General features: G+C 38.5%; 1 protein-coding gene and 2 non-coding genes across 3 annotated transcripts in view; all 3 read left to right on the top strand.

Moving 5' to 3' along the window:
* Positions 1-22,879, top strand: part of ncapd2 (non-SMC condensin I complex, subunit D2) — a 29,235-nt gene that overhangs the window by 3,680 nt on the left and 2,676 nt on the right. The window contains exons 7-30 of the mRNA XM_015602206.3: positions 194-321; positions 654-777; positions 1,903-2,050; positions 4,431-4,628; positions 4,723-4,857; positions 5,897-5,984; positions 6,659-6,884; positions 6,981-7,099; positions 7,777-7,992; positions 9,141-9,315; positions 10,443-10,527; positions 10,629-10,765; positions 11,997-12,129; positions 13,794-13,869; positions 13,954-14,154; positions 14,928-15,088; positions 18,459-18,567; positions 18,753-18,876; positions 20,211-20,366; positions 20,489-20,666; positions 21,709-21,803; positions 21,892-21,972; positions 22,091-22,274; positions 22,685-22,841. Of these exons, the coding sequence (XP_015457692.3) occupies positions 194-321; positions 654-777; positions 1,903-2,050; positions 4,431-4,628; positions 4,723-4,857; positions 5,897-5,984; positions 6,659-6,884; positions 6,981-7,099; positions 7,777-7,992; positions 9,141-9,315; positions 10,443-10,527; positions 10,629-10,765; positions 11,997-12,129; positions 13,794-13,869; positions 13,954-14,154; positions 14,928-15,088; positions 18,459-18,567; positions 18,753-18,876; positions 20,211-20,366; positions 20,489-20,666; positions 21,709-21,803; positions 21,892-21,972; positions 22,091-22,274; positions 22,685-22,841 (3,434 nt within the window). The remainder of the gene's footprint in view (positions 1-193; positions 322-653; positions 778-1,902; positions 2,051-4,430; positions 4,629-4,722; positions 4,858-5,896; positions 5,985-6,658; positions 6,885-6,980; positions 7,100-7,776; positions 7,993-9,140; positions 9,316-10,442; positions 10,528-10,628; positions 10,766-11,996; positions 12,130-13,793; positions 13,870-13,953; positions 14,155-14,927; positions 15,089-18,458; positions 18,568-18,752; positions 18,877-20,210; positions 20,367-20,488; positions 20,667-21,708; positions 21,804-21,891; positions 21,973-22,090; positions 22,275-22,684; positions 22,842-22,879) is intronic.
* On the top strand, positions 2,159-2,452 carry LOC125802103 (small nucleolar RNA U85). The gene has a single exon (XR_007439061.1). It is a non-coding gene; the product is annotated as a small nucleolar RNA U85 (small nucleolar RNA).
* LOC125802102 (small nucleolar RNA U85) lies at positions 6,034-6,311 on the top strand. Its single transcript, XR_007439060.1, has one exon. It is a non-coding gene; the product is annotated as a small nucleolar RNA U85 (small nucleolar RNA).

Below are 22,879 nucleotides of genomic sequence, written 5' to 3'. Positions count from 1 at the left end.
TATGCAAAGGATTGTGCACTATGAATAAACATCTATTTTGTACTATTTTACTAAACACAATTTTAGTACTGTAATCATTAACTTATTTATCTGTAACATGTATGTCTAGTTTAACTTAATGTTTCTATATTAGTTGCTTTGCCTCTGATTTTTTCTTATTAATCTTTCTGCATCTATTCTGGATTGGATGTAGCTGTGTCACATGTTGTTGCTACAAGTTGTTGGAGAATCCCACTATTGGTCACATGAAGAACAAAGCCACGCGTGATGCCATCATCCATGTACTGGGAGTGATGGTGAAGAAATACAACCACATGCTTGGTTAGTAAACACACTCGAACATGTATTGTGGAAATGGGTCATTTATGTGCATGTTGAAACTTCTGTGAATACTCAAAAGGTTGTTTGACCAAGGTATGTATTAAAATGAAATTTAGCATGGCTTTAGAATTTATTTTTCTTAATAGTGAAACACCTTATTTAGATTGGATTTATTTTTTTATATAAAATAAAGAATAGATAACAAACCAAAGCCATTAGACCACCCCATGCTTTCATGCATTGTTTAAAGATTGATCATGCTAATAAACTGGGTGGTGTGTTGGAACACATTGGCTGACAAGGCAGTTGTATTTCTATATCATGTTTTGTAGGTGCCTGTGTAAAGGTGATTCAGTTGCTGCAACACTTTGAGCAGCTCTCCTCAGTGTGTGCACAGGCTGTGTCTGCTTGGAGCTCAGAGTATGGAGTCAAAACCATCGTAGGAGAGATCATGAGGTAAAAAAATATATATGTTGTCATAGGCAAATGGCTCTTGTGAAATAATACACAAAAAGATGACAAGTCCTTTACCTAATAAGTGGAGTTTCACACAAGGCCCATCCCAGTCACCCATGTTTTACTCACTCCCTGACATGCTCATTTCTCTCTCTCTCTATATATATAATATAATTTTAATTTTAATATATAATTTTAATCATTTAAAAGTAAAAGGAGCAGATTTGTCACTTTCCTGGAATTGGCCATGTTTTGGTCTAAATTGTACCAAGCTCCTTATAAAAACTGTATAAAGTAGTGCCATACCTAGCTTTTAGTTTGAGTGCAGGTAGTTCCACACTTTTTCTGTGGACACTATTGGGTCATTTGGTTCTGATATTTGGTTTAAAACATCATATACATATGTTTGTAGCGCTAGAAATAAATAATATTGGTTGGGGGAATCAAATTTACTCAGGAACCTGAGAGTGAATGTAAATACAACTGATTTTGTTTTGAGCAAACAGAGTTAATAATGACAGAATAAAACATGGAACTTTGAAGGAGAATATATTTTTTAGGTGTATTTCTTGCAAATGCTTTACTGCACTGGAATATAACCACTATTTTTTTAGAGTAAGCAAGTTCCGCCTTTTCTAACCATAAGTTGTTTTTATGGTGTAAAATCTGTGTTGGGTTCTATGGGTTAACTATGAAGATTACCCCACCCACTCAGCTGCACTCTCCTAGTCCCTAATGATGCCCCAATACCAGGAGGTTGTAGACTTAGCACATGTTTCTTGAAACATGTAAAGTCAGTCACCACCTCTTTATCGAACAGCTTCTGATGTAGCATTACAAAGTAGCCACTGCTTTAGTAAGTAAATTGCTTCCGCTACATCAGCTTTGCTGTCTGACATCACTTGGAAGTGATGTGGGGAGAAATCGCCATCTACCAACCAAGAAAATCCATGGCCTTTTGTGCTCTCAGCATGGCCGAGATTGTAACCAGTTGATCTTTTGATCATAGTGGCAGTCTGGCTGGAACACTCTGAGCGCTGTTGACCCATATTCTGATAAATGTCCCACAGTGTGTCATTGTGACATTGTAAACTTTCTATTCATGTACTTTGTGTGTGTGTTCAGAGAAATCGGGCAAAAGTCCAACGACGAGTTGGCCAGAGAGGGCTCTGGGGTGAAGGCCTTCTCTAGCTTCCTGTCTGAACTCAGCTCCCTAATCCCTGAAGCTATGATCCCGAACATCAGCCTGCTCCTGACACATCTGGAGGGAGAGGTACACACACACATAAATTTGATTAAGTTCGACCATTGTGTGCGATTTTGCATTTATATACTGGTGCAGTGGTACACATGCACACAGGTCTTACCTTGCACTGATGTTTCCCAGTGATGATACCAAGGCGAATGTGAGCTTGCTGGGTAGGAATCTGAGTTTTTCTGCATTGCCATTGGCTGGTAATCTTGACAGAGCAGTGAAGATTGGCTGTTTTGTTGTAAGGGCCCGCCTATATCTAAAAAGCCCTGCCCATAGAACTGTCCTGTAAAGAAAAGCAGGAGAGAGAGTGGGTGGTGCTGACAGTTTGTGTGTATGTGTGTTAGTGTGTGCATGCAAATAAATTCAGTTCTCTGCTGTATCCAGTAGGCTGTGAACGCAATCTTTGGTAATCTGAGGGTAAACTTTAAAATGATTCTTTTGGCAGACAGTCATTAGAAGTATTTGAACTATTCCTTCAGAATTTGTACACTACCGTTCAAAAGTTTGGGGTCACATTGAAACGTCCTTATTTTTGAAGGAAAAGCACTGTACTTTTCAATGAAGATAACTTTAAACTAGTCCTAACTTTAAACAAATACACTCTGTACATTGCTAATGTGGTAAATGACTATTCTAGCTGCAAATGTTTGGTTTTGGTGCAATATCTACATAGGTGTATAGAGGCCCATTTCCAGCAACTATCACTCCAGTGTTCTAATGGTACAATGTGCCATTGCTCATTGGCTCAGAAGGCTAATTGATGATTAGAAAACCCTTGAGCAATCATGTTCACACACCTGAAAACAGTCTAGCTCATTACAGAAGCTACAAAACTGACCTTCCTTTGAGCAGATTGAGTTTCTGGAGCATCACATTTGTGGGGTCAATTAAACGCTCAAAATGGCCAGAAAAAGAGAACTTTCATCTGAAACTCGACAGTCTATTCTTGTTCTTAGAAATGAAGGCTATTCCATGCGAGAAATTGCTAAGAAATTGAAGATTTCCTACAACGGTGTGTACTACTCCCTTCAGAGGACAGCACAAACAGGCTCTAACCAGAGAAGAAAAAGAAGTGGGAGGCCGCGTTGCACAACTAAGCAAGAAGATAAGTACATTAGAGTCTCTAGTTTGAGAAACAGATGCCTCACAGGTCCCCAACTGGCATCTTCATTAAATAGTACCCGCAAAACACCAGTGTCAACATCTACAGTGAAGAGGCGGCTGCGGGATTTTGGGCTTCAGGGCAGAGTGGCAAAGAAAAAGCCATATCTGAGACTGGCTAATAAAAGAAAAAGATTAAGATGGGCAAAAGAACACAGACATTGGACAGAGAAAGACTGGAAAAAAGTGTTGTGGACGGATGAATCCAAGTTCGAGGTGTTTGGATCACAAAGAAGAACGTTTGTGAGACGCAGAACAAATGAAAAGATGCTGGAAGAATGCCTGACGCCATCTGTTAAGCATGGTGGAGGTAATGTGATGGTCTGGGGTTGCTTTGGTGCTGGTAAGGTGGGAGATTTGTACAGGGTAAAAGGGATTCTGAATAAGGAAGGCTATCACTCCATTTTGCAACGCCATGCCATACCCAGTGGACAGCGCCTGATCGGAGCCGATTTCGTCCTACAACAGGACAATGACCCTAAACACACCTCCAAATTGTGCAAGAACTATTTACAGCAGAAGCAGGCAGCTGGTATTCTATTGGTAATGGAGTGGCCAGCGCAGTCACCAGATCTGAACCCCATTGAGCTGTTGTGGGAGCAGCTTGACCGTATGGTACGCCAGAAGTGCCCATCCAACCAATCCAACTTGTGGGAGCTGCTTCTAGAAGCGTGGGGTGCAATTTCTCCAGCTTACCTCAACAAATTAACAGCTAGAATGCCAAAGGTGTGCAATGCTGTAATTGCTGCAAATGGAGGATTCTTTGATGAAAGCAAAGTTTGATGTAAAAACAATGTTATTTCAAATACAAATCATTATTTCTAACCTTGTCAATGTCTTGACTCTATTTTCTATTAATTTCACGACGTATGGTGGTGAATAAGTGTGACTTTTCATGGAAAACACAAAATTGTTTGAGTGACCCCAAACTTTTGAACGGTAGTGTAGGTATAATTTAGAACTTATGTCTGAGCTAAATCTCAAGAATTGGTGGGTCATGCGGCAAGACGATGACCCTAAGAATACAAGTTTTTTAATTACCAAAAAATAATAAACAAACATATTAGACTTGCTCATTTATTTGATTTGGTTCTTATCTTTTAGGACTTGTGTGAAAGTTTGTCACATCTATTTAGAAATAAAAAGGAAAAATCTAAATTACTAAGCACTGCTCTATGTCTGCGATAAATTATGTAATTTTCTTTGTCTCTCTGTTCTGTCTCTCTTTCTATCTCAGAGCTCCAGTATGCGTGTTGCAGTCTGTGAGGTGTTGGGTGAGGTGCTGGTACGTGTGTTGAGTGGTGATAAGCTGGATGATTCTGGACGAGCAGATCGAGATCGGTTCCTCGACACTCTTCAAGAGCACATTCACGACAGTCACTCGCACGTTAGAGCTCGAGTACTGCAGGTGTACACCCGTATCGTCAACAGCAAGGTATATAGGTATCTTCTATGTATTTTTCTTTATCCTGTTAATTGAAAAGCATTTTTCCCCCTAATAATCATTGTCTATTTTTTCTTTTTTTCAGGCTTTGCCGTTATGTAGATACACTGAGGTGATGCAGTTGGCTGTTGGACGTCTTGGTGATAAATCTGTTCATGTGTGTAAGAGTGCCATCCAGCTCCTGGCTGCCTTCATCGCCCACAATCCATACAGCTGCAAGGTAAACTCCAGAGATTTACTGATTTAAAGCAGCATGCAGCACTTTTACCTTATTGTACAGCATCAAAATAGCGGTGCCCAAAACCAACCAGAATGAAACACTTAGCTGAAGTTCAAACACAAAAAATGAAACATGGCAATTTTGCCAATTATTCCTCCATTAAATGAATTATATAGTCTGCATGTGTTTTGCCATGTTGATTAATTTATAGCTTTTGCTTTTTTGTTAAAAACAGCATTTATTTAACACTATTTCACTATTTATAGTTCTAATTTCTAATTTTCTCAGCAGTAAATTTTAGTCCTCAATTTACCTTTGCTGTGCAATTTTAGTGCTCATTTTACCCCAGAAGTAAGATTTTAGTCCTATATTTATCTTAGCAGTGCAAGTTTTGTCCTAATTTTACCCTAGTAGTGAACTTTCAGTCCTAATTTATCTCTGTGTAGTTTTAGTCCTATTTTTACCTCAGTAGTGAGATTTTAGTTGTAAATTTACCTCAGCACTACATTTCTGAACTAATTTTCTCAGCAGTAAAATTTTAGTTGCAAATTTACCTTAGCAGTAAATTTCTATACTAATTTTATTTTTTGTTTTTTTGTTTTAAATTTCCTCAGCAATGAAACGTTGGTTCTAATTTCTCTGCTGTGCAATAATTTTAATACTAATTTACCCCGTAGTGAAACTTTGGTCTTAATCGCACCCCAACACTGCATTTGTTTTTGTTTTGTTTTTTTAAGCCTAATTTTACCTCAGCAGTGCTATTTAAGGACAGTGTTTGTAGTGTACAGTCTTGCACAGTACAGACAGCACTGAAATGCTTTTATTACTTCCTGATCACCCAAAACAGTAAGAGAGACTACATAGCAATGGGTAGAGTATATGACAAAATTAAATATATAATGTATTTGAAGTATGATCTTTTGTAATGACAACACAATTAACTATATATTTTTGAGAACAGAAATTGAATTTAATCCAAAAAATACTGGGGTCTTGAAGTTATTGGTTAAAAAAATATTGTTTTGTCTGATTTGTTCAGCTGAGCAGTGTTGACTTGAAGAAACCTCTGGAAAAGGAGACCACCAAGCTGAAGGAGCTGAAAGAGAGCATGAAGGAAAAACAACCAGGTACATACCCCTGTCTTTCTGTTTTTTACTTGCTGCTAGTTTGTGTGTTGCCCAGTGATGATACCAAGGCGAATGTGAGCTCACTGGATGAGAGTTCAAGCTCTTCTGTGTTCTAATTGGCTGGTAATCTTGACAGGGCAGTGGAGATTGACTGTTCTGTTGTAAGGGCCTGCCTACAGTCACAAAGCTCCTCTCCTCATACTCTCCATTAGAGAAGTGTAGGAGAAAGGGTGAGGGGTGCTGACAGTGTGTGTGTGTGGACACAGATTCTTGGCTCTCTTTGGTATCCAGTCAGCTGTGAACTTTGTCTTTGGTAATCTGAGGGTTTGAAAACCTACTAATTATATGGACAAAAGGTTTGGGACCTATACATACAGCTCTGGAAAAAAATAATAGACCATGTAAATATTATGAATTTCTTTGAGAGAAAGATGGATGATTAGTCATCAAATTGAACTGCTTAAATTTTTTGCACCAGGAGTGGCAAAGTTGTACGTAGTTTATAGAAGGAAACAGTGTTCATTTTATCTAAACATATAAATATAAATAACAAAATCAAAGAATCTGATTCAAAAACTGAAGTTCGCTCTCAATTGTTTCCAGACCTGTATCTCAATTACTGACGAGTTACACCCTTACTGTTAGATCTGAAACATTTGTTTCTGTTTTCTCAGTTGCTGTAATATCAGCCTCGGATCTGTGGGCTGCGATGGAGCCAGAAGTCTCCAACACAGTCCGAGCTCAGCTGGAGGCTGGTAGTGATGCAGAAAGAGAAGAGGAAGAAGAAGAAGAAGATGAAGAGAAGGGTGAGGAGGAGGAGCAGGAGGAACCTGAACAGAAAAAGAGTGACCGAGAAACTGCTGTCCAAATCGCACAGTACCTCAGAGACAACAAATACAGGTAACATAACTGACTTAAAATTTTGGAAAAGGGAGATCTTCATTTTTGGAAAATGATCAGAGCTCTGTACTGATTGTTGTTTTTATGCGTTTTTAGGCAGGCAGTTAATCTGTGTGTGCGAGCCTACACTCTTTACCCCGAGTCTCCATTCTTCTCTGCTCTTTCCGAGATTAACCCAGACACCATCATCAGCACACTGGCCTCTCTCTTCAAAGGTATGTGTGGAAAAGTCTGAATGGGTCACATAAGGGTGTCCTGATACGATCTAGATTTGGATCTGATCTGATTCGGGGCGTATTTTTAATGGGATGAGTATCGACTATATTAATTCCAAACCAGTTTGGAGTATTTGTGCTAACCATAGTATTCAGAGCCATTTAAGCCAGCCAGGCATAGTGACTGACCAGTATTTTTGTTTGGGACTTCAAATCCTGATTATACAGCTTGCTACTGATTATCAGCCACCAGAACACAAAGCATAATTGGCCTTGCTCTCTCTGGGTGGGTAGAGGGCACTCTTTCCCTTCATCACTCCTAGGGGGATGTCAGTCAGCACAAGGCATCTGTGAGCTGATGTATTGTGAGCTGATGATGTTGTTAAAAAAAAAAAAAGAAAAACTGAGGAGCAGCCAATCAGGTTATTATATCCTATTCACGATAAGGCAGTTGGTATCGGTGCTAGGTATCGGCCGATACCAGAAAAGCAGGTATCGGTAAGAAAAAAGTGGTATCGGAGCATCCCTAGAAATTACAGTATTGTCAAGTAAAAAATCGTTTGAAACCACTACTTTATTTACATACACCACCTGTATGGGATCCAGTCGTTCTCTGAAGAGTGAATTCAGCAGCTCTGACTATATTATTTGTTTTCCCCTCTTTTATTTACACAAAGGCCCAGAGGAGGAACAGGCATCAGAGCCTGCAGTGAGCGATCAGCCCCCCACCCCACAGAAGGAAGGAGAAAAAGAGCCTGAAGACGGGAAGGAGAATGAGCTGAAGAAGCAAGAGATGTTGGTCCAGTACCTGAAAGACACTGAGAGCTTTGCTCTGCAGGTGGAGAGAGCCATTGCTGTAATTAACAACATGCTTTACTGGAAAACCACCACAGGTAAGCAGTTCAAGTAGATCTAGTGAGTAGGAAAACCACAGAGCATAGTAAAAATAAAGGGTTCTATATTAGTGCTGGGCAGTATGGCCAAAAATGTACATCACAGTATTATTTTATTTTTATTTATTTCTTTTATTTTTACATGACTGGGCTTTTATGTAGGTTTGTGACTTACTCTACTGTTAGGAGTACATGTAATAAAATATGAAACACGAAGGCTTTGATTAGTGTTGGGTTTACTTTATCCCACAAAATTTCACAATATATGAGGAAATCAGATTTTATTATCAAAAAAACATCTGAAAAATATAAATACACTTTAATGCCATATGCCAACAACTTTTAACATGGCTTTCTTTCCCAAACTAAATATTTTAAATAGTTCCATAAACACTAAATGGACCTATAATACTCTTAATGTAGGTCTTTAAAGAGATTTTTATAAATATTTTTCCTAGAAATAATTGCGATACACAGTAATATATTGTCAAGTGATTTGATATAATTGGCATAATACTTTTCTTACATTACTTTTAAAGCACTTTTAGCTTTTAATATGAATTGTGAGACTTATATTGTTTGAGAAATTGGTAACTAAATTATCAAGAAAAAATATAAATATCTGAGTAATTTTTGATGATCAATAGAAAATGTAGTGTTTAGTGTTCTGCATAGGGCTGGTTGATATGATAAATATTATATTGCAATGTTATAAGACATTCATGATATTTGATTGCGGTCAACAAGCATCAATAGTGACGTTCTTAAAAATCCTATTCAAACACAAAACCCGTACACAATCCAATGACCTATTCAAAAATATTCTTTAATTCATACAGTTAAACTGCAATAATTTGGCACTTTGTCTCTAAATGTACATTTGGACCAGTGTTCTTATAACCTCTTACATCTTCAATGTGTTTATATTCTTTATTAAAAGAATAAGTATATTGTTAATGTATGACAATAAACTATACTGCCCATTCCTTTATTGTACCAATAACACCTTTGATCTGTTTTGTCCAATAACCATATAACATTTCTTTCTCATTGATCACAAATAAAAAAATATATATATATATTGCATGTGCATGTTTTTGCTTTCTTTCGTTCTGTTTTGACACTACTATCTCTTGTCTTTAACTCAGTGGTTCAGGAGGCAGTGCAGTTCTGTGTGACTGCGCGGGAGTTCAGTGTAGCGGACTCTGTGTGTGGAGTGAGGAAGATGTTGCCGCTGGTCTGGTCCACCGACACTGCGGTAAAAGAGGCTGTAATTCAAGCTTACAGACGCCTGTACCTCAACCCTCATGGAGACAACACTAGGTGAGTAGTGTTCAGTTTGAATACACAAAGAAACAAACAGCTTCAATTTGTTTATTGCTTTTATACAATAATGACAACATAAAATGGGGGGTGGAATTAAAAAGTCTAACTTGTTATTTACATAAAGAATTTGGGAGATTTTTCAACCTGCAGACCTGCCCAGGTTTTTGTGCTTGAACGCATTTTACCTGTTACTTCTGCTTAGGGGAGCTCTATCCCAAATCACACACCACCACAATAGATCATATAAAAGGTAGACATTATCAGAGCTTTAATTATTTGTGATTACAAAAAAAGCCTCTTGACCTATATACATTTATATAAGTGCTGGGCGGTATGACTGAAAACATTTTTCAAGATTCTGAAGTTACACAGTATTTTTATTTATGCATTTCTTTTTTGCATGGCTGAAGTATATATAACATTTCAATTCTTTGATAAGTATAGGGTTTACTTTGTCCCACAACACTAAATATTTTAAATAGTTCCATTATCACTATAAATTGACCTTATATACTTAATGTTAAAGTATTCAAATAAGATGTTTCTCAAAAGCTCTGACAAAAGTAAGACAAAGGTTTAATATCAATTAACAATATATTATTATTGAAGCCATTAGAGGCGTTACAGTAATTTCCCTGTGGTATACTGTGTGAACCGGTATACCGCCCAGCACTAATTTATATACATGATTTTAATTCTACTTAATACATACTACTTGCAGTATATCACTTGATTACTAATATGTTGGTATGGTTGCAAAAAATGACAAATATAACACATTTTTTTGCTAAGTCTGGTCCAATTGAAGTAAGCTACAAGTATCAGTAATTACTCACTGATCAATTTAGATTAGATCTTGGTTTTATACAATTTAGGCAGATGTATGCAGACATTTAAAGCTATGCATATAAAGGACCTTCAAATAGCCCTACCTACATTTACTTTTAAGATCAGTGTGAGTGTTTAAAAAAAAAAGTTTGTAATGGGTTTGAGAGGGACGTATAAAGTATGTTTCATTGTATGTTTTTATAAACTGAGAATGGGCTATAGCTTTTAGGACTTTATTTCATTGTCATTGTATTGTTTTCATTTTGTTTTCCTTTTATCTCTCTGCGCCTGCACAGAGCAAAGGCCCAGACTCTTGTGGATAGCCTGTCTGAGTTGATGGTTGATGCCTCACTGGGAACCATTCAGTGCCTGGAGGAAATAGTGAGTAATTGGTGTTCTCTAATTATGATCATTGCACTGCACATGTAGATTCACAGACCCTGTAGTGACTGTTCGTCTCCTCGCCTTCTCTGTGTCTGTAGGTGCAGGAGTTCTTCAGTAACGAGAGTGCTCTGCAGGCGTCTGTAGTGCAGGCATTATGGGAAAGATTCTCAGGGAAGAGGGAGACTTCAGCCCTGCACAGGAGAGCTGCAGTGCTGCTGCTGGGCATGGCAGCACGGTAAGACTAACACACTGACAAAGATACCGACATGCATTAATTTATGGAACATGGAAGCTAAAGAATGCTGCACTGACCTACGGGAGATGCACAGTACCAGTCAAAACCTTGGACTCCTCATATTTATTTATTTATTTAATTAATTTTTTTCTTTAAATAAATTCTTCTCCTTATATTGTAAATAAATACTGAAGTCATCCAGACTATGAAGAAACACATAAGGAATCGTGTAGTAACCTTAAGTGTTTAACAAACCAAAATAATACTCTAAAGCAGTTTCTGAAGCAGTTTTTATCCTGTACAACAGAGGAAACTCTTGCTCTTCCTTTCCTGGGGCAGTCCTGATTAGAGCCAATTTCATCATAATGTTTTTGATGGTCTTTGCTGTGATTGCACTTAAGGATACATTCTTGCAAAAGTTCTTGACATTTTTCGGATTAACCTTCATTTCTTAAAATATTTATTTTTTTCATTACCGGTAATTAGTTAAGTAGTTCTTGCTTCTCATAATCTGGATTAGAACTATTAGAGCTATTCACTGTATACCTGTAACTCTACCTCTTTACAACTGATGCTCTCAAACACATTAAGAGACAAGAAATTCAAGTAAATATCTCTCAAGTTCAGCACATCTGTTAACTGAAATTCCAGGTGACTCTACCTCATAAAACTGACTGAGAAAATCCAGCAAAGATACAGTGCAAAACTGTCATCTAAGCAAGAGGTGCTGCTTTGAAGAACCTAAAATATATTCTGGTTTGTTTGACATTTGTTGGTTTGCTAAATAATTCCATCTGGTTTTCTTCATAGTTTGGATGAGTTTAGTACTAATGTACTATACTGGAATTTTTTAAATTATAATAAAACTTGTCTACTTGTCTAAACTTTTGAGTCATACTGTATAGGGTGTCCTTCTGCATTGAATGTGATTGTGATTTCTGCAAAAGAAACCCTTGTCTGTGCAATTCCAGCAAGTGTTACTGGTTATGATCACGGCCCACTGCACTGCCCACTGTGGGTAGTAATTCCTTCTATCACATATTTCCAGGGGGAAAACTGTGTGACTCTGTGATTGAAGTAGTGTTAAATACCTGCACATTTTTGAAAAACGAATGTCCCATCTACTTTTTGTCTGATTTAGAAAAAAAAAGCTGATATGTGATTGTTTTAATCTCAGAGTGAAAGAAAGAATATTGTGTGAAATATTAATTGTTTTTATATGTTCATGCAGTGCTGAAAGAGAGGTGGTGCTCAGTAACTTGGACACGCTCTGCTCTGTTGCACTGGGAGAGAAGGTGACTGAAGATTACCTGTTGGCCAGAGATGCAGTCATAACCATCGCCAATATAACTGACAGTGTCCGAGTAAGTAAACGCTTCATTCACCTTAGTTCTAATGCAATCAATCTAAATTTGCACAATCTTACCTATGAGATTAAACTAACAAACAATTGGGGTGCACCAATAATAATCATGTAATACTGCATGGGAAAAAAAAGTTCAAATCATTGGTAATCTGCTCCCACACTATAGATGTTGTCTGTTAGCAGCATATCTACAACCCTACTGAGCCCAACTGTTAGCATCATAGCTATAAAACTCAAACGATGCTGTAAGCTTTATATCTTAGCATTGGTGCTTTAACCTAGGTGAGCTCAGCTGTTCTAAGCTTCATAACAGATCCAGATCGAAGTAACCAACAGACATAATTTGAATGCTATTGCAAACAGCAAGACAGTATTTAACTGGCACACTCTTGACCTGTCATTAACTATCTACAGCTCTGAAAAAAGAGACATCTTTTTCTCTGATTTTGCTATTTATAGGTATATGTTGGAGTAAAATGAACATTGTTTTATTCTACAAACTACAGACATTTCTTCCAAATAGAAATATTGTCATTTAGAGCATTAATTTGACCTCAAATAATGCAAAGAAAACAAGTTCATATTCATAAAGTTTTAGAAGTTCAGAAATCAATATTTGGTGGAATAACCCTGGTTTTAAATCAATTTTTATGCATCTCTGCATCTCCTCTGCATCTCCTCCACCAGTCTTACAAACTGCTTTTGGATAACTTTATGCCTTTACTCCTGGTGCAAAAAATTCAAGCAGTTCAGCTTGGTTTGATGGCTTGTGATCAACCATCTTCCTCTTGATTATATTCCAGAGGTTTTCAATTTGGTAAAATCAAAGAACCTCATAATTTTTAAGTGGTCTCATATTTTCTTTCCAGAGCTGTATTTGTACTTGTTTCAAAGTGAACGTTCACCAGTCTCTGCCGTGTTGTTGAGAAATTATGCCGTAGATTTCATAAAGTGCCAAAAAAAAAGTGGAGTTTACTTGCCTTCTTATGTTCACTCAATTTTGATTGAGTGATGCGTGAAGCTCCTGCACAACTGCTTGTTATTTTATTAAAAACTCGGATTTATTGTATTTCAATAACAGAACTTTTGCAAAATTAATATAAGGTTTTCTTTTGATTTAGAACAGTTAGTAAAGTAACAATTGGGTATTTTCTGGTGCTTTACCGAAACAATCAATAATAAATTTGAGTGTGTGTCTGTGAAATGGCTACAGGAATCTAGTTTCCAAACACTGGATAGAGTTTTCTGCCCCACCCACACTTCCCCAGATGCGAGGCTCACACGGGTTGCCAGAATGACACACAGTGTAAACAACGGTGGGTTTTACTCTGTAGCTAATCAGTGAAGTTCAGGTAATAATTTTCAGTGTCCAAAATGCCAGTCTCTACTATGCTGGTGGTAATGTTACCCAGCTCTGGTCAGCAACCTGACCGAAGCTTAGTGATTACCTGTTCAGCAGAAACACAGCCAGCTCACCTGTTTCCGTAGCTGCAGTGCACTGTTTGCTTGCTGTTGTCTATACCTAAATGTGTTTGAGTTACTACAGAAAATATAATCCTTAATGATCCTTTAATGGTTTCTCCCACATAGTGCAGATGTACAGTTTATTAATTTAAATTATTAATTTATTATGGTTCTCATAAATGTACTTTTGTGTTTCAGCAAAATAAAGGAGCTCCATTCCGGCTGCCTGTGGACCATCATCTCTTCAGCTGTCTGACCCAGGCCATCGCTGACGGTATGCCAAGTGCTTATCGACCCATCTAATTTAAATCTAATCTTTAGAATGCTGTAGAGACCCTGATCTCCCTGTCCTTTACAGGAGTCGTCTTGTCTGACCCCTACTGGCAGACATTCATGGAACAAGCCATTCGCCTCATCTATTTCCTGGCTGAGACTCCGGACCAGCTGTGTGCTCGCCTTCTTCAAAGATCTGCTCGACTCCTGCTGGAGCAGATTACAGAGGGTGGGGAGCCCAACCAGTCAGAAGTGTCGGAAGGGTCTCAAGATTCAGAGCAGCAAGGTAATCAAGCAATCTGCATTTATATATATATATATATATATTTTTTTTTATTATTATTCTTTATATATATAATTTTATTTCTAATTTTTCTCATTTTCCCCCCAATTTACATGGCCAATTATCCAACCCATTCACTAGGACTCCCCCTATCACTAGTATTGCCCCAACACACCAGGAGGGTGAAGACTAACACATGCCTCCTCTGATATGTGAAGTCAGCCACCGCTTCTTTTTGAGCTGCTGCTGATGCATCATTGCCGAGCAGCCAGTGCGTTTGGAGAAAAGCGCAGCTACTCGGTTCAGATTCATCAGCTCACAGATGCCCTGTGTTGCAGACATCACCCAGGAGTTATGTGGGGAGAGAGCGCAATCTACCCACCTGGAGGGAGCAGGGCCAATTTTGCTCCCTCTGAGCGCTGGCAGCTTGACGGCAGCAATCTGCATTTAAATGCAACTGTTTTAAAGCATAAAAAACCCTTTGATTTATATTGTATTTCAATTGTATGCCTGTTGGAAATTTGGTTTTATTTGCAAATTCACATTATTATTTTTCTTTTATTATTATTTGCATTTTTTTCCCCCTAAACAGAATATTATAGAATGGAATAAAAAATGGGGGCACCTTTTTACATCGCTCATTTTGTTAGATCACCTCTCTTTACATTGTGGTTTAGCACACTGTTCTAGTATGTTCTAGTATTAAAGCTGTAATCTCTTTTTAAAATATGTAAGTAATTCTCTATACTCTTTTCTCCCTCCTCTGTACTGAATAGTGAACTGTGCAAGTTTGGCCCACCTGCTGTCAATGTGTGGAGCTGTGGCCTTCTGGCAGGTGTCTCACCTGGAGAGGAGTGTGAGTACGGAGCTCCGGAGGAGAAGAGGTGAGAAGGAGGAGAAAGAAGAGAAGGAAAAGGGACCTGCTGGCAAAAACAAGGTGTGTTTCTTCTGTTGGATGTTAAATAGGGTAATTTTAAAGGAACAGTGTGAGTGAAATGGCTAAAGGAGTCCAATTTTCTGCTCCACCCCACCCCTCCCCGGATGTGAAGCTTTCGTGGGTTGCCAGATAGACACACAGTGGCCAGCTGAACAAGTCTTACTTTGTCGCTAATCAGTGAATATATATGTTTCAGTGTCCAAAATGCCCGTCTCTACTATGCTAGTGGTTGTGGTAAATTAGCCACCTATGGTGAAGCAACCCTACTAAAGCTCAGTGTAGGGCTGTGACGATAATTTTATTACCGCAATACCGCGGTTATGGGACGTCACCGCGGTGATGAGCTCATTACCGTCATTACCGCATTTTTTTTATTGCTGTCAAATCTGATTGACTGCGTTTTGAGCGGTAGTAAAATGCTCCATATAAGCACAACTGTGGTGAATTCAGTATTAATATGTCAAGTGTAAGTCCTACACTATAGGGCTGTGCAATATATCAAATATATTTTGATCGCGATAGATATTGGTGTCAAACGATCTCAAAATTCATAATATCGAATATAAAATTTTTTGTCATTTATCTGTGCTGCCGCTGCACTGGCGCGGCGGCGAATGGGTTAAGCAAAACGCGGTGCGTGGTACTCATTGAGGCCAGAACAGCTCTGGAGTCTCCTGCTCACTTCGTCTCCATTGAGGCTGCTGAAGAGAGTGAAGATTAGCAGCACTAATATTGGCTCGGAAATGGAAGCTACAGGGCAGGCTCAGTAAGTTGAGAAAAAAGGAAGAAAAAGACTCAGAACAGAAGAGAATCATCTGCAAGTTTTGCCGGAAAGTGGTGTCTGCACCTCTCGCCAACACATCAAACTAATTCACCCACCTCAAGGTAAACCATAGAGCCATGTAAGGTGTTCCGTGGTCACATTTTGAGAAAGTAAAATATATTAATTCATTGTCTGGCTGCTGGCTGTTCTGCGTGAGCACCGCGGAGAACACGCGGCATTGCGCCTCAGTCTTGGTAAAAATAGTAAGGTTGGTTGAAGTGTAGTTCAAACAGCAAAGCAATGATATAAAACTATAACCACCATCTTTACTGAAATGTTGTTATCTGACCAAGTCTGAGGTAAAATGCGCTGCGCCTTGTCTCTTTCACAGCACGCGGAACTGAGTTCAGAACCGCTACAAATATAACCATATAAAACTCAGTTCAGATAAATAAACTTCAGATGAGTAAGAACACGTAAAGTGAAAAAAAAATTGTCAAACATAAAGGACAGGTTTCTATTATTTTAAAATGGAACTAATGTCTTTTTTTTGGTCGGTTGTCTCTTGCGAGCCGATTTCTTAACGTCACGACATTTTAATCAACATATTATATGACGCGGGTCCCGTCAGGATATCTTGCGGCACAGACAGAACTGAATTGTTATTGGCGGGAACAGGAGTTTAATCAATCCAGAGGATGTGGGAGCACATTAATAAATAGTTAAGAAAATTGTAATAATCACGCAGTGATTCTCATGCACGCAACAAAAAAACCCTAAGCACAAAAAAGGAGCGGAGAATGGACCGACACGCGCACACACACGCCGATTTTTTTTTTTTGGAATGTGGTAAGAAACGTGACCGCACTATTCAGCGCGGTTTTAATAAATATTTTTTTTTTATTTTAAGCACTAAATGTAATTTATTAAATTTATTTAGGACCGCGGGGCAGGTGCGGCAAAACTGTGTATGTGGCGGGCTGATGCGGGATTAAAAGAAGGATTTTTTTTGCGGAACGGTAACGGGACAAAAAAGAAATGATGTCTGAATTAATTTCCTCCAATCGAATATAATTTAACATGGTTTAAGAATATAAAATAATTTATAAACAAACGAAATATTTAATATTGAGCTAATAGCCCAAGTGCAAAAATACAAAATCTGTAATACTCTGCACTGCACAATTCAAACGAAATAGCCGTAACGCAGCTGCGCTCCTGCCCTGCGATGCAGCCGAAGCCTGGTGTGAGGCAGCAGAAATTCTGGGGTGAAAACTACATAACTACACAACATAAGGAGACATAATGCACTCCAAATATTCAGGAGGGAAGTAAAATAAATGATACTGTACAGATATCTGTATCTAGTAGATATTTAATGAGAAATAAGAAGAGTGTGAATAAAAAAAAACCAGACGCCTATCACAGACTTCTTGAGCCTTGAGCCCGAACGGCCCGAGGAAAGGGGTGAGAAATATATTTTTTTCGGGGCCAGGGGTCAGTGGAAAATTTTGCTGTGGATTAATTCGTCTTTTTTTTTTAAACGAATATTAGAATATTCGCTACCAATTACTGCCGAATATCCTGAGCTCAAAACCGCTATTCGGGCCAGCCCTAAAATAGATCTATGGATGGAGAAGGGGGAGGCGGACAAGCTCCTCCTTCAAAAAGTCTGCTCGGAAAAAGACAGGTTAGCTGTACAATGACGAATTATACAGGCAGCATATGTTCACTTGTTATGCTGTATTTATGGTTTATGTAGAGGTTGTGTGTAGGCTGTATGGTTTGAAGAATAAAGATTTGTTACCAATAAATTTGTGGTGTTTTTTTTTTTTTTGGGGGGGGGGTGGTGTTTTGGGGTCTCGCGGTTAACCGCAATATCGCGGTGATGCGTTAGTTTTTTACCGCGGTGTGGAAATGGGACATGGGGATTGGCGTCCGGCAGATTTGAAGGCCATATCCCACACAGCTAACTTTGATGCACTGAACAGCAACACAGGAAAGAGATAAAACTTTCTTAACTTTCAATGGAATCAGTGTAAAAAGTTTTTCTGGTCATTTTGGAGAATTTCTATTGGCCCTTAAAAAAGTTGTGTTTACAGTATGGATGTATGAACAATGTAACGTTACATATTGATAAATTACATATTGAAACTTTTCAACCAATTCCGATCGTGATTGGATAGGGGAAATCCCTAGTAAATATGTAATCTGCCAGTAAGTAAACCTGCCAGTAAATAAACTCTTAATATCTGATGCATCCTGATCATGTTATGAGTTACTACACAAAATATAATCCTTAGAAACTGACATTCACCAGTCCAGAACAGAAGACTTTATTGCATAGTCTCTGTGCAGTGAAAAACATGTATTGTCAAAATAGCAGCTTCACAAGGAAGCGATACAACTTTCTTAAGTTTCAATGGAAGTCAATGTAAAGAATTTATTTCCGGTCACACAGATTGTCACACACATTGTAAGGTTTATTTTGTGTTCATTTAGTCAATTTTATTTTACAACATAATTTGGAAATACCTTTTTTCATAGGACAGGATATATAGTGTTTACAAACTATACTAACTTCTAAATTTGCATGTTCTTCTGCAGGAGGCCAATGACAGCTGTGTGGAGGAGGAGCTTGGTTTGACTGGTGCATCAGCAGAGGACACAGAGGCAGAGTTTATCAGGAAGATTTGTGAAACAGAGCTGTTAGCTGGTGAGCCTGGGCCATATAATAAATTGTCCATACACGAGTCAAAATTCCTGTACATGTTCACAAATGTACATAAAGTGCACATGACTAAAAGTAAAACTTCTGCTTGGACCCTCTTTTCATTTACCTTAATAGGTACAGATTGTCTTTGGTTTGATGTGGTCTTTTCTTTCTCTGTCTCTGTAAAGATGGAAACATGCTCAGTGTGTTTCTGCCTCTGCTGGTGAAAGTGTGCAGCTCTCCTGGAAGATACACTCACACACAGCTCACCACTGCTGCATGCCTTGCTCTCTCCCAGTACATGATGATCAGGTGAAACATATATTGTATTTATTATACTTTTAAGCAGAAGCACATGCGATTAGTTGCAACTAGGGCTGCAGCTTATGATTAATTTTATTTTAATAGTTGACTTATTTAATGCTTTATTTTTTGATTAATCAGCGATTATTTCTGTCATGCCCTTCATTGCTTAAAAATGAAAGAGCTGAACGTGGGATTTAAATGGCCTGAAATAGACAGTTGTGGTAACTACTGAGTATATATTAAGGATGTCCTGATTTTTTTTTTTTTAAATTTGTCTTTGTCATTTGATTGAGATTTCGCGTCTTGATCCATTACTTTGGCAGTGCAGTAAAAATAAAAAGGAAGAAAGAACACATTTAAGTTGTTCCTTGAGGTTTTTCTAAAGATTTTTTTTTTTTTATTAGTAGGCCTGTCACAATTACATTATCGACTTATCGTTCAATAAATGAACATGACTTCAATCATTTTAATAATCGTGATATCGTCCAGAGACACAAGTGAATGAAATCAAAACGTACCTTTTTATTATGAAAAATGCCCTAAACAAACTTAAACTCTTGTCGCTAGCCTTCCTCTCACCGTCAGCATATCTCTCGAGTAAAGGCTAAGGCAGGTCCAATGGTCCAATGTGGGCCAGCTGGGGCAGACCGGGCCTGCACATCATGGTGTGGGCCAGACCCATGCTTCTCCTGCCTCTGCACTTCGCAATGGCATATTTTGTAGTCTTTAAAAGGTTGTAATTCCTTTATGATATATGTTATCATTATATTAGTGCCATTTAATAGTCTTAAAATGGCAACAATATCGTTTATTGCAATAATTTCTGGGACAACATATCGTTTGCAAAAAATATTATCGTGACCGGCCTAATTATTAGGGCTGTCAATGTTAAAATGTTAAAGCAAACGGGTCATTTGGAATCAATATTGCAATGTTTTATATACCAGCGCTACAATCACATGATCAGCTCAGGGAAATCCCTAGTAAATATGTAATCTGTTGTTTGGGCGCTTTTGGAGAGACAGATCAAATTAAGTGTGAACCGTTTCATTACCCCTCTCTCGCTGTGTTTCTGTCCCCATTACTTTGTGTAGTTGAATGCTGTTATGATCTCTTATGACGTGACTGTTTGTTTGTTTCCTCAACTGCATGAGATTTTATAGTAAAGGAGTGTGTACTCGCCTTTTCCAGCGAAACACATCCAATTTTACCCCTGGGAGACCCCAGTTCTACAACTCCATCATTTCAATTTGAAACATTCCTTTGCAGTGCTTTGATTTTAATATATTTTTAATTGATTTTTAATTCCATTTTCTTCCTGCTCTTTTTTCTTATTACAGTCCGACAGTGTGTAAGGACAATATTCGACTACTCTTCACCGTGTTGGAGAAATCTCCTCTCCCAGTTGTCAGAGCAAATGCCATCATTGCTCTCGGGGACCTGACTGTTCGCTTTCCCAACATTCTGGAGCCATGGACCCCCAACCTGTATGGCAGGTACTGTGACCGTCTTTGCCTCCCTCTTACTACTATTCTCCTACTCATAAGGTCATGTAACAGACGGCCTGAAATGAGAGGGTCGTTTCATAACTGTAAAAAATAATTCTGTTTCTGTGCAGACTGTGTGATGAAAACGCTTCAGTGCGTCTGACTTCCATCACGGTTCTGACCCAGCTGGTGCTGAAGGACGTTATGAAGGTCAAAGGTCAGGTCAGCGAGGTTGCTGTACTCTTATTGGACTCTGAGCCCCACATTGCCAGCCTTGCGCTTAATTTCTTCAACGAGCTCTCTGCAAAGGTATGTGCATGACGCACACATTCTACTGTGTACTGCAGTAATGTTTTAAAACGCTATGACTATGAAAAATGTGGACACTAGTGATAGATCAATCTGGGTTTTTGGTGCCGATTTAGATCAGACACTGATCTTGGGCCAAACGAACTTGAGTAGAGGTAGAAACACACTGAGCATGTTTCATATTTATTGATATGGAGAAAGAAAAGACCGAGTCAAACCAGAGAGAAGTGTTAGTCAAGACTTAATAGCTTTAGTTTGGTGTTGTACTAAGACTATAATAAATAACACATCATTTTAGGCTGCATTTTACAGCTGCGACTCTAAATGTTTCAGTTGGAGACCCCCTTTGTGCATGATAAGTGCCACTGGGGCCTATTACTAGGCCCAGGCGGTGGTGGTGGTGGTGGTAGTAGCAATAGCAGCAGCAAGCAGCGGTGTTAGTAGTTAGATGATTTTCCTACTTTTTTCGTATGCGCAACTAAACGCATTTCACTGGATTTTTAAGTGTTCTTTCATTATTTTATGGTTCCTACATGCAGTTCAGTGTGGTGGTTAATGTAATGCAATGTAACAACTTGCATACAGCTCTGGAAAAAAAAATGAGGCTTTTTTTTTTTTTTTTTTTTTTTTAAACCAAATTGAAAACCTCTGGAATATAATCAAGAGGAAGATGGATAATAAAATCAAAACCATCACACCAAGCTGAACTGCTTGAATTTTTGCCCCAGGAGTGGCATAAAGTTATCCAAAAGCAGTGTGTAAGACTGGTGGAGGAGAACATGCCTAAATGCATGAAAACCGTAATTAAAAACCAGGGTTATTCCACCAAATATTGATTTCTGAACTCTTAAAACTTTATAAATATGAAATTGTTTTCTTTGCATTATTTGAGGTCTGAAAGCTCTGCATCTTTTGTTATTTCAGCCAAGTTGGCTTAAATTATATTTATTGTCTTAAAAAGGTTTTAAGCATTAAATTTGACTTTTAAAATGGTGCAAGAACCCTGTTAACTTTTTACATAATTTCATATTTTCTCTAACAGGACAATGCAATCTACAACCTGCTGCCAGACATTATCAGCCGATTGTCAGATCCTGAGAGGGGCATGAAAGAGGAGGATTTCAACACCATTATGAAGTGAGTAAATGTTCATTTGACTGTTCAGTTGTGACCAAATTCTAAGTTTTTGTAAACTAAATCGAAGCTAATCTCTGTTTTCTCACAGGCAGCTCTTTTCCTACATCACTAAAGAAAGGCAGACGGAGAGTTTGGTGGAGAAGCTCTGTCAGCGTTTCAGAACGGCCAAGTGAGAAAACTAAATTCACTTTAACATGTGTCTCCACAGTCATGTTTGCTGTTCATTTTTGTCTTAAAAAAAAAAAAAAGCCACCATAGCAATAACCTCTGTTTTACGCTGTTATCAGGACGGAGCGTCAGTGGGCAGACTTGGCCGTGTCTCTGTCTCTGCTCTCCATGTGTGAACGGGGTTTTAAGAAGCTGCAGGAATGCTGGGACTGTTACAGTGATAAACTCACTGAAGATGCGGTGTACCAGCCTCTGCTCTCTATCTTGGCCAAACTCCGCCGTAGAGCCAAGCCCCAGTTTAAGGTACTTTATAAGCAAAATCTTCAGACACACACACACAAACACATTTCAAGTATTATGCTGGACAGAGAAATTGCAAATATGGCTATTTTAATGTGTTGCGATACATTTTCTTAAAGTATTTATAATAATAAATAATATCAATAATAATACATTGATCAATTGCATATTTTTGTTACTGTATTTTTCAGACTGTCCATAAACGCACGTCGAAGAGTATTTTTATACATAAGGCGCATTAGCTTATTAGGCGCATTAAACGTCACTAGTAAGAATGCCTGCATCGAAGTGAGCAAGTGTCGCAGTGAGTGTCCCCATGATTTCCTTCTAATGGGGAAGCACCTAAGTAAACAAACAAACAAACCTCCACCAGGTGTTTGGTTATAACCCTATTGCATATCCTTGTTGTGCAGGCTCAGGTGGAGGAGTTGGAGAAGAAGATGACTGCAGTGCACACTAAAGGTCTGGAAAATGTTGAGAACGAGGAGAGCGAGCAGCAGCTGGATGACCAGGCACCCAGCCAGAACTCACAGACACCACAGCCCCCCAAAAGCACTCGCAAAACACGAGGTAATGAGACAATATACCGTTTTCTTTCTAATTCAGAC

Source organism: Astyanax mexicanus, chromosome 4, assembly GCF_023375975.1.
Source record: "Astyanax mexicanus isolate ESR-SI-001 chromosome 4, AstMex3_surface, whole genome shotgun sequence".
NCBI classification, from domain to species: domain Eukaryota; kingdom Metazoa; phylum Chordata; class Actinopteri; order Characiformes; family Acestrorhamphidae; genus Astyanax; species Astyanax mexicanus.
The sequence above is the reverse complement of the archived record's forward strand: the minus strand, read 5'-3'. Positions and strand labels throughout refer to the sequence as shown.